The sequence below is a fragment of the Nematolebias whitei genome, chromosome 19, assembly GCF_014905685.2.
Source record: "Nematolebias whitei isolate Nwh7 chromosome 19, NemWhi1, whole genome shotgun sequence".
Taxonomy (NCBI): domain Eukaryota; kingdom Metazoa; phylum Chordata; class Actinopteri; order Cyprinodontiformes; family Rivulidae; genus Nematolebias; species Nematolebias whitei.
In genome coordinates, this window is record NC_056516.1 from 28,572,370 (window position 1) to 28,586,378 (window position 14,009).

The 14,009-nt window shown below is 36.8% G+C and overlaps 1 protein-coding gene across 1 annotated transcript in view; it reads left to right on the top strand.

Moving 5' to 3' along the window:
* The first annotated feature begins 1,103 nt into the window (after nt 1-1,103).
* Nucleotides 1,104-14,009, top strand: part of zgc:63863 (uncharacterized protein LOC393372 homolog) — a 14,619-nt gene continuing 1,713 nt past the window's right edge. Inside the window, exons 1-9 of the mRNA XM_037692823.1 lie at nt 1,104-1,173; nt 1,939-1,993; nt 2,580-2,710; nt 2,814-2,894; nt 5,407-5,593; nt 5,715-5,816; nt 7,871-8,012; nt 10,126-10,310; nt 11,251-11,360. Of these exons, the coding sequence (XP_037548751.1) occupies nt 1,104-1,173; nt 1,939-1,993; nt 2,580-2,710; nt 2,814-2,894; nt 5,407-5,593; nt 5,715-5,816; nt 7,871-8,012; nt 10,126-10,310; nt 11,251-11,360 (1,063 nt within the window). The remainder of the gene's footprint in view (nt 1,174-1,938; nt 1,994-2,579; nt 2,711-2,813; nt 2,895-5,406; nt 5,594-5,714; nt 5,817-7,870; nt 8,013-10,125; nt 10,311-11,250; nt 11,361-14,009) is intronic.

Here is a 14,009-nt window from a genome sequence, read left to right on the forward strand (position 1 = left end):
CCTTTGGCACTGGACTGAAATGAGTGGAAAAGAGTAAAAATAAATAAAGCATAGTGTCTAATTCAGAAAGCATTTATTTTAAAGATCAGCAGAAAATTTGGTTGCTTGGAAGCAAATCATAAAGAAATAAGAGGTATTGTACAAATTTGCACAACACTTGTAGTCCAACCCAGAGAACTTTGAACAGAGTTAATATTTGGAGTCTTTCTTGTGCAATGAAGTTTCATGCTATGTGTGCAGTGTTGGAATCTGCTGAGTGATAATTGTTTTAAAGCCCTCGTTAACTGGAAATATGATTTATTTGTTTACTCTGATAAACAAAGGGATACATTATAACATTTCCTTGCTTAAGTCTTTGATGGATGCTCCTTTTACACTCTGTCCTAATACTCTGCTGATTGTGATTTATGTTAGTGCTTCCCAGTATTAGGGTTGAGGCTGCACTGTGGGTCATGAAACACCAAGGGGTCTTTAGGTAATCTCCAGACATCAACTTAACATTCAGAAATAAACGCTCAAGGCTTGTTTTCACAATAATTGTCTAAATACAAATACATTTTTCTGAAATTATACAATAATTTTCTTTACACATATGCTTGTTCAATATATGTCCAAACGTATACTCTTAAGTTTTCCTCGCATTGTACAAATACAATAATAATAATACAACAAATCAGATTTTTTAGAAAAGTATGTACAATATAAATAATTTATCTGTTAACAAAACTATTTTTACAGCTGTTCTGTATTTTAATAACAACTATGAAAATCATTATAATATTCTGTCTTTATGTTTCAAATTGTGGGAATAATGTCAGCAAACAGAAAGGACTACAAAAACTACAATCAAGTCAGGGTGCAATAAAAGTGCGTCATCAGACAGCAGAATACGCATCACGTGATATTTCTGTCCAATCACAGCGCAACAGGAAGCGCCGCCACCGGTTGATTCAGTTGACACCGGCGACAGCTGTCGAAAGAACCATTGACGTTGTAGGAAAAATACTGCTTTCTTTTACCTGTTTTGTAACACCTTTAGTTTGTTTTCTCGTTTCTATGGAACAACACTACCGCTCTCCTTCTTAAGTCCGCTTTTAAAGGATATGAGAAAACAGAAGAGGAAGAAACAAAACGGAGGAGTTGGGGTGAACGACATCGGGGATGTCACCAGCAGCGAAACAGGTTAGCTAGCGTTAAAACTTTTACACTTAGTGAATGAGCTAGCCTTGTTTCCATATTCAAACCGTCATATTCGCTATATTTAAATGTATATATTTGTTGTATTTGTTAGGAAATAAAATTACCCAGTCTTCGACATAAGTAACATCTAATTTTACGTAATTAATACGCTCCTGCAGCAGTCTGGACGCTAATCTCTGGAGCTGTCTGCAGCTTTTTCCCCGCAGCACTTTGCAGCCCGCAGTTGTTTGGTTTCCACGACTGTCTCAAAGAAATAAAGCTCCAGATGCTGCCTGCGTGGCAGCCTGTCAGCCAAAAACAGCCTGTTTAAAAAGCCTGGAAAACAGCCAATGTTTTGTTGAAGCCATTCAAGTACTTTAGACACAACATTTATACAACTATGTAATGACGTAATATAGTAAAGTTGGCAATCACTGCTCAGTGATGTGATGCATAACGTTTTTGGTTATTAAAAAAAGGCAAATCAAGACTTTTCTAGAATGTTTTTAAACTTTTGTATGTACCAGTTTTTTTAAAGTTAACTTTTCTGGAATCATTTTATATCAGAAGTGTGAAACGATGGGAAAATACATAATTCTTCATTCTTTTCTCTCCACGTCCATCACCTCTGTTCATTTTACTTGTTAAAGTTTCCCTTCTGTGTCTTTATTATTTTTTTTTTAACTCACTTTCTGTTAATTACTCAAATTATTCTAATTCTCTTCTTCTCATCCTTTAATCTCTGTTTCTTCTTCACAGAATCAGACTGTGGGAGGAAACAGAAACTGGCAATCATCCATCAGGCTTTGATCAGGTCATAACAAAATACTGCTTGTCCCACCTCCCCACACACTTTTACATGACTAGTTTTATTAAAAATTGTTAACTTTTTTCAACCCAAGTCAGCTTTTTGTTATACCATTCACATGCTCCAAATCTCTAGCATTCTATTTAATACGTTTTGATCTGATTGTGTTTTGGCTGTTTATGTTTTTGCCTTTATTTTACTTTCATTTATTTTGTCTTGTGTCTTAAGTTATTTTAATGTCAAGCACCTTGATATTTTCTTTCTTCCTTAAAATGCACTATATAAATACAATTGACTTTATCTTGACCTGAGTGACAGATCACTCCAAATATTGTGGTACAACAATAATTTTCAGAATTTGGAGTTGTTGTCTTTTGAACATGATTTTATGTTTTTGATTTTGCTTCAGAATCGTCATGCAAGAATAAAGTCAGGTTAAAACAATCTGGAAGTGTACAATTTATCCAAGCTAATCACAGTAGTTTGTTTTCTTTATGAAAGACAAGATTGAGAATAGCTGCACATCTCTTTCTTTTTAAGCTGACTATGATTGTATAAAGCCAAAATCTGGATGTTGTTTTTCAACCCATAGGGATCCAGTGGACATTAAGACCCTGAGAAAAGCTGCAGCCAGTAAAGGAGGCCTGCTCACTGATGAATTGAGGAGAAAAGTGTGGCCCAAATTACTGAACATTAATGTGTATGATCTACCACACAAACCTGGTTAGTATAGTTTGATGTATATTAATAATATAACATGTAGCAATTTGTTGTTTGTGGAAATAATACTAAAGTAATGCTGGCCTCGTTTTGTTTTCTGCTTCAGGTCGATCTGTGAGGGAGAACCACAAGGACTACAATCAAGTAGTCCTGGATGTCAGGCGGTCTATGAAGCGGTTCCCTAAAGGTGTGTGTGTGTGTGTGTTATCGCTATAGATAGGAACGCCACTCTTTGGTGTGTCATTTATTAGTCTTTACCCCTGTACATACAGCCACATGCAGAGTTATCTGACTGACTTAAAATAATTATTGACAGGGGTTGAAGCTTTGCCAAAGAAAACTTTAAAGTCAGAGTTTGTGAAACCGACAGGATAATGCCATGCCTTAGACATTTTATTCTAATCAAATTAATACAATTAGTAAAATTAGTCTTCTTGACAAAAGATAGTTTTAATTTTAAAGTGTATACAAAAAAGCAGTGTTATTCACAGACATCTGTGAATGTACCACACTTATAGTTTAAAAAAAGTACTCTTAATTTTAAACATTATATTTCACACATAATTAAATCAAAAGTATACACACCTGTTTGACTGTATCTACTTTCCTCATAGTTGGGATAAAATTTGTCCTTTTTCCCCCATTGTTCAGGTTCTTACACACTGGCAGTATGTGTCTTAGTATTTGCTGCTAGTATTTGTTGTTTTTTTGTACAAGGTTATGTTTACCTAATTTCAAGATGTGGTAAAGAAAGGCCCAAAAATGTTCGTTATGCCCACATGCATAAAACCTTTAATTCAATTCAATTTATTTATATAGCGCCAAGTCACAACAGAAGTTGTCTCAGGGCACTGTTCAAAAACATTCACATACATCATAAACACAATTAGTAAAAGTTCTCTATCTAAGGGAGACAGCAGATTGTGTTGAATCTTCACATCGTCACCGTCTCCCATCCTGAGCGAGCACAAAGGCAAGAGTGGAAAGGAAAAACTCCCTTTTAAGAGGAAGAAACCTACAGCAGAACCAGGCTCAGGATGCGCGGCCATCTGCTTCAACCGGCTGGGGTTTGAGAGGACAGGAAGGAGAAACGGACAAACCCAGAATGGTCCAGGTGTACTTTTTATAGGAAGAATGACAAAGAAACATTACGGATAGAAATAATTACCAATACAAACACGTAGAGTAGAGTGAGTAAAGACAGCAGCAGAGTGAGGAAATGTGGTCGGTTTGTTCTCCAGCAGTCTAAGCCTATAGTGGTATAACTAAGGGATAGCTCAGGAAACCCAAGCCGACCCTGACTATAGGATTTATCAACAAGGAAAGACAAACAAAATCTTAAAAGTAGAAAATGTGTCAGCCTCACAGACAGAAACTGGAAGTTGGTTCCACAAGAGAGGAGCCCGGTGATTGAAAACTCTCCCATTCTACCTTTGGAAACTCTAGGAACCACAAGTAAACCTGCAGTCTGAGAGTGAAGTGCTCTGTTAGGAAAGTATGAAACAATAAAATCTGTAATATAAGATGGAGCTAGGTTGTTGAGAGCTTTGCATGTTAGAAATAGCAGACCAAATTATGCCAGAACACAAATAGCGAGGGGGGGGTCCTCCCCCAGAAAACTTTGAATAAAGAAGATGCCATTTCCTGCATTCTGGTGTATTTAAACGGGTTGTTAAACATCTACGTTTACCTACAATTCACTAACTATTTTAGAGGGCAACAAAAAGTAGCCTGACCAACAGCTCTCCCTGTGTGAATAGAGCACACTCCGCTTCTTTCATGCATCCTACCCCCCCCACCACCTTCCCCCCACCCATGCCGACCTAAACCTGATTTTTCCATTACAAACTGTGGGTAGTAGGTTTGTTTGGCCTTGAACTGGGCAGCTGTCCAGATTTTTAGGCATCCCTCGCTTGTCTTTTCAACATTTTGATTGCTGTTATTTTGGCAAATTGGTGCTGTTGTGTGATGTACGTCACATGATTACCCATCAAAACATTTCTCCTGTCGTACTTTTAATAAGCAAAATTTTATTAATGACCCATTTAAACTGTAAAACTGATTTGCAATTTAGCCATGCTGTTTAATTATATTTTTGTGTTTTTAATGAAATTGTTCATGACTGAACTTTTAGGGGCAGAGATTTTTTTAAGGGTAGAAGCGGAAATGCTTACTTGAAGGGGCAGCTCTTCTATGATATTAGGAAGCTCGTAAGTGGCTGTTATGTTAAAAATGAGTGTTTATATAATTGTTTTACGATTACATGTCCAATAGAGACATTATTTGTTCAAGGCAGTCAAATTTGTTCATAACTTCATTATTAGTAAGCCTGAGAGTTACTGGATCCAAGCAAACAGTTATCAGAAAGCACCCTGTCAAAATAAGAGAGTTCCTGGATCCTATTCCAGCAGGAGCCAGCTCAGCTTAACCACTGGTTAGAAGTAAATACCTTAGAAATAAACAGGGTGTCATTTTATTTTTTTACTATGACTACGCTATTTTTCTCAGCTTATACTGCATTTCCTGAAAGTTTATATTTATCTTTTGTGCATGTTTACTTGTAGTTGGTGCCATTAAGCAGTTTGGGGCAGTATAATAGCCTGGATGTGGACGATACAGTCTAAAATCACATCATACATGTTGAACTATAATAAAATTAAGTAAAGTTATAAATATCTTGTTTTTGTGCTTTCTCTCAGGCATGCCAGCAGCAGAGAGAGCAGTCCTTCAGGAGCAGCTGATTGACATGATACTGGCAGTTTTAAAGCATAACTCTCAGCTGCATTATTATCAAGGCTACCATGATGTGGCTGTCACTCTGTTGTTGGTGGTCGGGGAGCGTATGGCTATTGCTATGCTGGACAAATTGTCTAATCATCACCTCAGGTTTATATGCCCCTTTTTATTACTGCTTATCCAAATAATCTTATGTTCCTGTGTTTAATTATCAAAATTGGTTTGTTTTCTCAGGGTGTATTTAACATAAGTTGATCTTTTCTGTCTGTAGGGACTTCATGGATCCTACCATGGATAGCACCAAAGACATTTTAAATTATCTGATGCCTATTTTGGAGCAGGTTGACATGGAACTGCATGACTTTATGACCAGGTAAAAATACACTAACATACAAAAATCATACACCACCTTGTTGGAGTGAATGAATTGGCCACTAGAGGGCGACACATTCAGGATTTTCAGTCGAAAGACTGGACTAAGTATTTTGTTGAGGAATGAATATATTACAAAATAAATGCATCAGAGTTGATCTCATTGCACCTCATTAAACTACATTTTTCTGGGTTCTGTAGTGAAATCAGCTCAATTAAGTAATATAATGCATTTAAATACATTGGATTTTATTGAGCCAGTGCATAAAAGGCTCAAGTGAACACCTCCAGGTTTAACGTGTGTTTATTGGGAAGTAGGGTTAGAAATTTCTGCAAGCTGGTGACTCATTCTTTGACATATTTTGATACATTTTTATGCATGAGTTTGTTTAAATTACATTTGCTATCTTGTTTATTATTGATGATTTGCTGGAAACTTCTATTTTTGCTAAATATCTTCATACACATACAAACAAGCAGAAGAAAATAAACAAATCATTATACTCAGAAGAAGACAACAAGACAAAATACAATTTACTTCAAAGCTTCATGTTTCCGCTCCTTCCTGCCTTCTTATCTTTGTCTCTTTCATTCTGCCCTTGCTTTCCTTTTTTCTTCCATTTTCCTTTCTTTTACACTTTGTCTCATTTCTCCATCCATCCTATTGCATGTGCTTCTTTCCTTTCCCCCCTCTTTTTACTTCTTTTCATGATTATCTCTCCCTGTATATCTGCTGCCATCATGCACACATCATTCATGTTCCTATTAATATTTACCATAAACCTTTCTGTAGAGCTGCTGCCTCTCAGCGAGCAGGTCCTTGGTTCAAACCCCGGTCCAGGGGCCTTTCTGGGTGGAGTTTGCATGTTCTCTCCGTGCATGCGTGGGTTTTCTCCGGGTACTCCGGTTTCCTCCCACAGTCCAAAAACATGCATGTTAGGCTGATTGGTAACTCTAAATTGTCCCTAGGTGTGAGTGAGAGAGTGAATGTTTGTTTGTCTCGTTTGTCTCTATGTGGCCCTGTGATGGACTTGCGACCCATTCAGGGTGTACCCCGCCCCTCGCACAGTGATTGCTGGACATGGGCACCAGCGACCCCCGTGACCCAAAATGGAATAAGCGGGTAAAGAAAATGGATGGATGGATAAACCTTTCTGTGTCTTATTTCCATGGGACTATGTCAAAACAAATCAGCTTGGAACTGGGTTGATCATAAAATATTTGGTGACAATCAACTTTCATTTGAGTAATTGCACTTTAATTTTCTTTCCTTGTTTATTTTATATCACTATGACAAGAATGAGTATAATCTTAGTTGACTTGTAACACATGTTATTCAGTAAAAATTAGTTTGAACATTTAAAAAAGTTTGACTTGACTTTAGGGAGCTGTTAAAAAAAGAGAGAATAAAAACAGGGTAGTTTTAAACGCTGAATGCAACTGCTGCCTTCTTTCAAAGTTTGATGAGTTCTTAGATGGTGGATCTGTTTATGAGTTCAAAGAGTTGGGCTATGAGCTGGTTTTAATACCACCGACTGCCACTTTCCATCCCAAAACTGTTTGTTTGTATTGTTTGGTGAAGGTTGTCAACAACAAAATAGAATTGCTGATCATTTTGAGCTCTTCGTTACCAAAAATAAGTTACTAATAGATGTTTGTGATAATGTTGGGATCAGTTAGGTTTTATTTTTAGCTTTATCGTTACATAAATATAATTTCATGCCTGTTGATAGCAAGATTTAAATATTTTTATTTGTCTTTTCTATCATAATCTAAACCTTCTCCCAACTAAATGCGGTTTTCCTGGCATAGGCTTAATTTAAGGCAATATTATTTTCTTAACATCTTTCAACACCATGATAATTTAAGGGCCTCACAAATGACAATAACAGTCCTTTTGATGAAACCAAATGTATAGCAAATACAAAAACAAGGCATATCTGTACAAAAAAAAGGGTTTTAAAAGAGTAAACTATAAAAATAAGCTAATAAAACAAAACAACATTATTAGTACATTATTTCTGTTTATTGTTCATGTGTATGTTTTCTTTTTAGAGCTGAGGTTGGAACAATCTTTGCACTTTCCTGGCTCATCACGTGGTATGGTCATGTCCTGTCGGAGTTCAAACACACTCTGAGGTTGTACGACTTCTTCCTGGCCTCGCATCCGCTGATGCCCATCTACCTCGCTGCTACAGTAAGACAGCCAGAGTCGGACAGACGTTTTTTTCTGTAATCCAGGATACATAAATCCCTGTTAACACACGGACTGATTCACTGTGAGGCGGAGTACCGTCGTCACGAAACTAGCGACTTAATTATTTTTCTGCCTCCTAATTAAAAAAAAAGAGGAATGTAGCTAAAATTAATTAGCTAAAAGGCTAAAACGTGAAGGAAAATGAAAACAGAGAAAATCTATGTAGAAATTTTTGACAAGAGTTTGTCTCGATGCTGCTCACAACATCCTGCATGCTTACTAGTTTAAGCGTGAATGTGTTTGTGGAAGTAATATGGTTGTTTGCATTCCTTTGTTCTTCGAGGGTGTGTTGGTGTGTGAGGAGGCCTTGTTAACTCAAGAACTTGTGCATGTGTTTATTTGTGGGTTCAACTGAGCAAATGTTGTTGTTGGGGATGTTTGTGTGAGTCTTTGTGTGTTCAGGGCGAGGACTCTGTTTGAAGTGTGTGAAACAACACAGCAGAATGTAGTTTGTGTTTCCTCCGAGGCTGAGATCAGTGCACTGCGTGGAGCTTTAATTGAACTGAGAAGAAAATTATGGTGTCGCATTAATTTATAAGTTAACAGACTGAAGAAAAATGTCAGAAAAAAAGTTCAGATTCTGAAAAATTAGAGGTGTTGCAAAGAGAAGTGTAGTTTAAATCTTTACAAGTCACCATGAGTTTATCATTATTTAACATCGTAGGCAGCCTTTCAGTAAACCAGGGGCTCTCAAACCTTTCAGGGACCCTTTACAGGGGAGAAAAAGTTTCAGGGACCCCCTCATAACCCTCATGTTTATTAAATAATTTTCTTCAATTTGTCTCTTCAATGCAATTGTAACATAAATGCTTAAGATGTGTTCTTTAATAGTGTTAATATAATTTTTATACTTTTTAAACATGGAGTATTTTTCATTGAAGACACACTTAATTAACACAATTTTTAATTTCAACTTCCAAAAATGACATTTTTGAGAAAAAAAACCCACACTTTACCTCTTCACATAATGAACATAAATGTTTTGCCACTTGTTCAAATTATTAAAGAAAACTCTTTGAACAGAATCATAACAGCAGTAGTCAGACCAAGTAACAGGACTTAATTTGTAAACCGATCGATGCCGTCATGCAAATAGTGGACGGGCTGGGAGTGGTGGGGTCTGGTGGTCCTCCCCCAGAAAATTTTGAATAAAGTAGATTCCTTCATTTTGGTGCATTTTAACGGGTTGTTAAACATCTACGTGCTTGTAAAAATGCATTTATTTATTTAAAAAAAATTTGCAGACCCCCAAGCACTGGCTCGCGGACCTCCAAGGGTTTGGGGACCTCAGTTTGAGAACCACTGCAGAAGAAGACAGTTTAATGTTTGGAAGCATAGAGCTTCCAAACATTAAATATGTAACATTTCCAGAATGAAAGTGCCAGTCCTGCTTTCATTTTACAGCTGTTTACAGTTTTTAGTAGTTTTCAGATTCTTAAACGTTAACGTTTCTATTTCTATGTTTTAGTGAAATCTGTATTATTACATTCTTGATATTACTGTGTGCACTCCAGTGCTTAATTCTGGTTAGTTTCTTTTAAAGTTGCACATTTTTATGACCAAAAAAAAAGAAGAGAGAATTTAAAATTAGTCCTTTCTTTTTTATTTAATTTAATTTTTTTAATCTATATTGTTTTTACTTCGCCTTTGTTTATCCGGATCCCCTTCATTATTTTTTGGGCCTCTGAATTCTCATTCAGGTTTTTCCACATGTACATAACTTTCCTGTTGTCGAAGTTATAACTCATAACAAAAGTTTCCAAACTGTCAGAAATATCAGCAGAAATCATTCCAGCTGCAGCAGCATCCAGACCAACTTGGAAAAATGTTTGAAAAGTCAGAAAAATCAACAGAAAAATTGAACTTTTTAAGAAATGTCAAAATATGAAGTCTAAAGCAACATATACAGATGTTTGCAACAGGCTGTCATTACTGGAGCAATAATGTTGAACATAACTAACTCAAAAATAATCTGCCTATTTCATCAAACCAAAACCTGCTGATGTACAATAAAAACACAAGTCCTATAATTTTTTTAAATTCTCTGCTTCAGATCGTGTTGCACAGAGAGAAGGAGGTGAAGCAAACGGAGTGTGACATGGCCATGGTGCACCACCTCATCTCCCGCATCCCCCAGGACCTCCCATATGAGCTTCTGATCGGCCGAGCCCAGGACCTGTTTGACCAGTATCCTCCATCGTTGCTGGCCAAGCGGGCAGCACTACAGTCCCGCAAAAGGTAAGGTAACAAAATTAAAATGGTCATCGGTGGCAGTGTTCTTTAATTCTAGGATTTTGTTTTTCAACCCAGGCTCTAATGTGCAAACTATTATTTTTGGACAAGTCTTTAAAGTCAGATTCATGTTAAATAAGGGGCTGTTGAAGTTGATACCCACCAGTAGTTATGTTACTGTTTAAGTTCGTAGGACACTATTATTCAAACTTTTGATCATAACTTTATTTAGCATCAAGATTAATTTAACCTTAATAACAATAAAAAAAAAGTTACATTCACAATCGGTTTACAAGAGAAAAGACAGCAAAATATAAAACTAGAGAAACTGAAAGCAAAAAAAAAAATGTTCATGTTTTTGTTTATGAAATTATTAATAAACATTAGCATCGGCTTGTATGGGGAAATTAATTAAACTTCAGAATGTGCTTCATAGGAGAATTTTGAAGCAGTTACAGTGTATGGACTGTATGCGTGTGATGTTATCCCATTAATCACCAACAGGGGGTGCTCTAATGTTCTGTTCTGGCGCCAGAGGTGCAGCTCAAACATTCAGGTCATTCGGTGTAGCCTTTTTTCCCTCTCTCTTTTATTACTGAGGAGGAAACCTTAGAAACCCCCTCCCTGCTTTCTGCTCGTCAGCGTCTTCCAGCGTTGCGTGCAGTCATCGTTTAAGGCAGAAAGCGACACAGGACCTTGACTGACACGCTGAAAGATACTAACGTCCCAAACATACGTTAGCCTTTCTTGCACAAGAACCACTGAGTTAGCACTTCTCTCAAACTGCCTCCAGATTTCTGCCTCGTCTGTCTTTATCACTTTATCCATCAGTCCATCTCCTCATGTCGCTCCTAATGTTCATGATACACTGGAAACCTAACTCTGTCCGTCAGTACTGGCTAACGTTCACTTTCCATCCATCTCTGCCTCTGTTTTCTCACTCCAGCTTGTCCATAAGCACCTTCCAGGCATTTCAGCTCTCCACCCTCCACCAGAGGCCAGACTCTGTTCTCCAACGCCTCACCAGGGCTCAGGGCTCCACCACCTCCAGACATGGTAAAAATAGTTCCTGTAATCTTATTACTGACTGTGAAGTTTCCTACTTAGACACACACATCTGTAGATAAGTGAAGCAGAAATGTGTTCTTGTTGCATACCGTTTGAAGTTTGCACAAAATGGATATTGTCTGTGAAACTAAAATCCTCCTCATTAATGAGCGTTTGGGGTTCCAACTGTGGTAATATAATTCTTCAAAACAAGACAACAGTAAACACTTCCCTTTTGGGGCAATCAATAACAAGTAAACAAATGTTGTAGCACCCCCATCAGACCAATCAAGAGAAAATTAAAATATACCAGAACAGAACAAAGAGATTCATTATTCCCTTATTGTCTGTGATGTACGTGCGCTCTAAAATGTAACGTCATATTACCCTTTGGCCAAGCAATGTAATTGTAAAACTGGATATTTTCTCTGAAGTTTCATGAAAATGTAATTAGGAGTAAGTTGAAGAGAAAATCGTACACAGCTTTTAGAAACCTCCTGATTCACTGAGGAAAACAAGAGGATGGAGTCGAGCCTGGCAGATGTTCGATTTGATCAAATTCTTGAAAAGATTTATAACCAAAGGGTTTTTAAAATTATTGTGTGCATGTGTGCACATTTTTATTTCTACGATTATTCTTCATGAAAACGATACAACAAATCGGCTAGAAATTGATGCACAATAAATAATTTACTTTATTTATTATACTTTATACTTTATTGTTTTTATCTTGAACTTTTTTGACTTTACCATGTCCTGGATGACTGAGAATCTTCACTGGCTATTAATGACACAATCGGCTTGCCATAGTTCCCCACCTTCGTTCTGCTTGCTGCTTGGAGCAAGTCCAGCCAGCTGCACCGCCCCGGTGAAATGCAGCTAATTTAACCATTAAAGTGCATTTATTAAGTAAAAGTTAAACTTTGCTATAATTTTGAGCAAACAAACAATTGTTTTTAAGTGTTAATCTTGTTAAATTCTTGTTAAATTCCTCCAGTGCGCGCTCCCGCGGCTGCCATTTGGCAGCCAATCGATTTTTGGCACAACACCGGCGCACATTTCTGGGTTTGCAGCGGTGACGCGTAACAAACGCGACACGCCAGCAGTGACGCATAATAGATGCAATGTATACGGTAAAGTGACATATTTATGGATTTTTCCACTTTTTTAGACATATTTGGATTGATGCGACTTATTGGGCGGTGCGACGAATACGGCGGAAAATACGGTAGCTATTAGCTAGCTCCATCTTAAAGCACCTTTCACCCAAAGACAGCTGGAGATGGACACCAGCTCCCCACAACCCTGAACAGCATCACACACAGAAAATAGATGTACAGATGACAGTTTAGGGTGCTTCTTTCTGAGAAAAGTCATTATAAAATAATCTAAACTAACATGGAAGGCCAAGTAATTATTTGTCCCCACCTTTTTAACCCCGTTTTTACCCTAAGTAAATGGACTGTACTTATTTAGCATCTTTCTACCCAATGAGTCTATTGAAAGTACTTTACATCCCATTCTGTGTTCTCATTTATCCTTCCTCTCACATTTATACAGCACTCTGCTACATGTCTACAAAGCTAATCTGAATAAATCCATCTATAGTCTAATCTGTGCTTTAGGTCACATTAATGCACCAATGGGCACACATCTGAGGCAATGAAGGGTTCAGTTTCTTACCCAGGGAAATTTCAACATGTAACAGCATACTACCAGGAATCGAACCTCTGACTCATGACATGACGACTCTAACTGATCCACTGACACTCCATTACCGTCCTCATTGTCATTTTGAAAGTGTCATTTGAGGTGTCATTTTGATTCCCCTTTCGCTGTAAAATAAAATTAAATAAACAAAAATATAGTTGAGAAATTTTTCAAAATGTACTCAAACTGACACTGAAAACTAGTTTTTGCACATAATTATTATAACACAAATGAAATAAACCCCCAAAATAAACACAAGGTACACCTTAATAATAAAACTAACGCGGTCCTTGCTTTGCAGTAAACCTGTATGAAGGTTACAACATTCATTTATTGCTAAAAGTATTTTCAAGCTCATTTTCTTTCACGGTCAATTTAGATGCTGTAATTTGTTTGTTTGCCTTGAAGGAAAGTTCTAGTTTTTTCTTCTGCCCTCACTGATTTAAAAACTAAAGTCTGCAAATGTATTTATTTTTTAATTTAATTTTATTATTTTCAAAAAGCAGTTAAAGAAACCAGGTGTTTTTGTACAAAATGGTAGCATTATAAAACTTTTTGACCAATTTTAAACATGCCAAAATATCAAAATGACCTCAGATTTTCTCACGTTTTAATTCTCAACATGATTTTGTTTTTAAAAGGTTTAAATTATTTAAAATCACTGCATTTAGTAAATTTACATTTTTCACAGCTTCCAGATTTAGGTGAAGAATTTTGCACTAAAATCATTTTTCACCACTTGAACAGACTCTGGTCTGTAAATAAATGTATTCAACCAAAACTTTTAACTTTAATGCTTCACTGACCGTCATTGTGGTCACATTACATGTGGTTAAAGAGATCAGTTTTCTGGTTTTTAGTTATTAATTCAATTCAATTTATTTATATAGCATCAAGTCACAACAGAAGTCGTCTCAGCACACTGAACAGAAACATTCATATATAAAA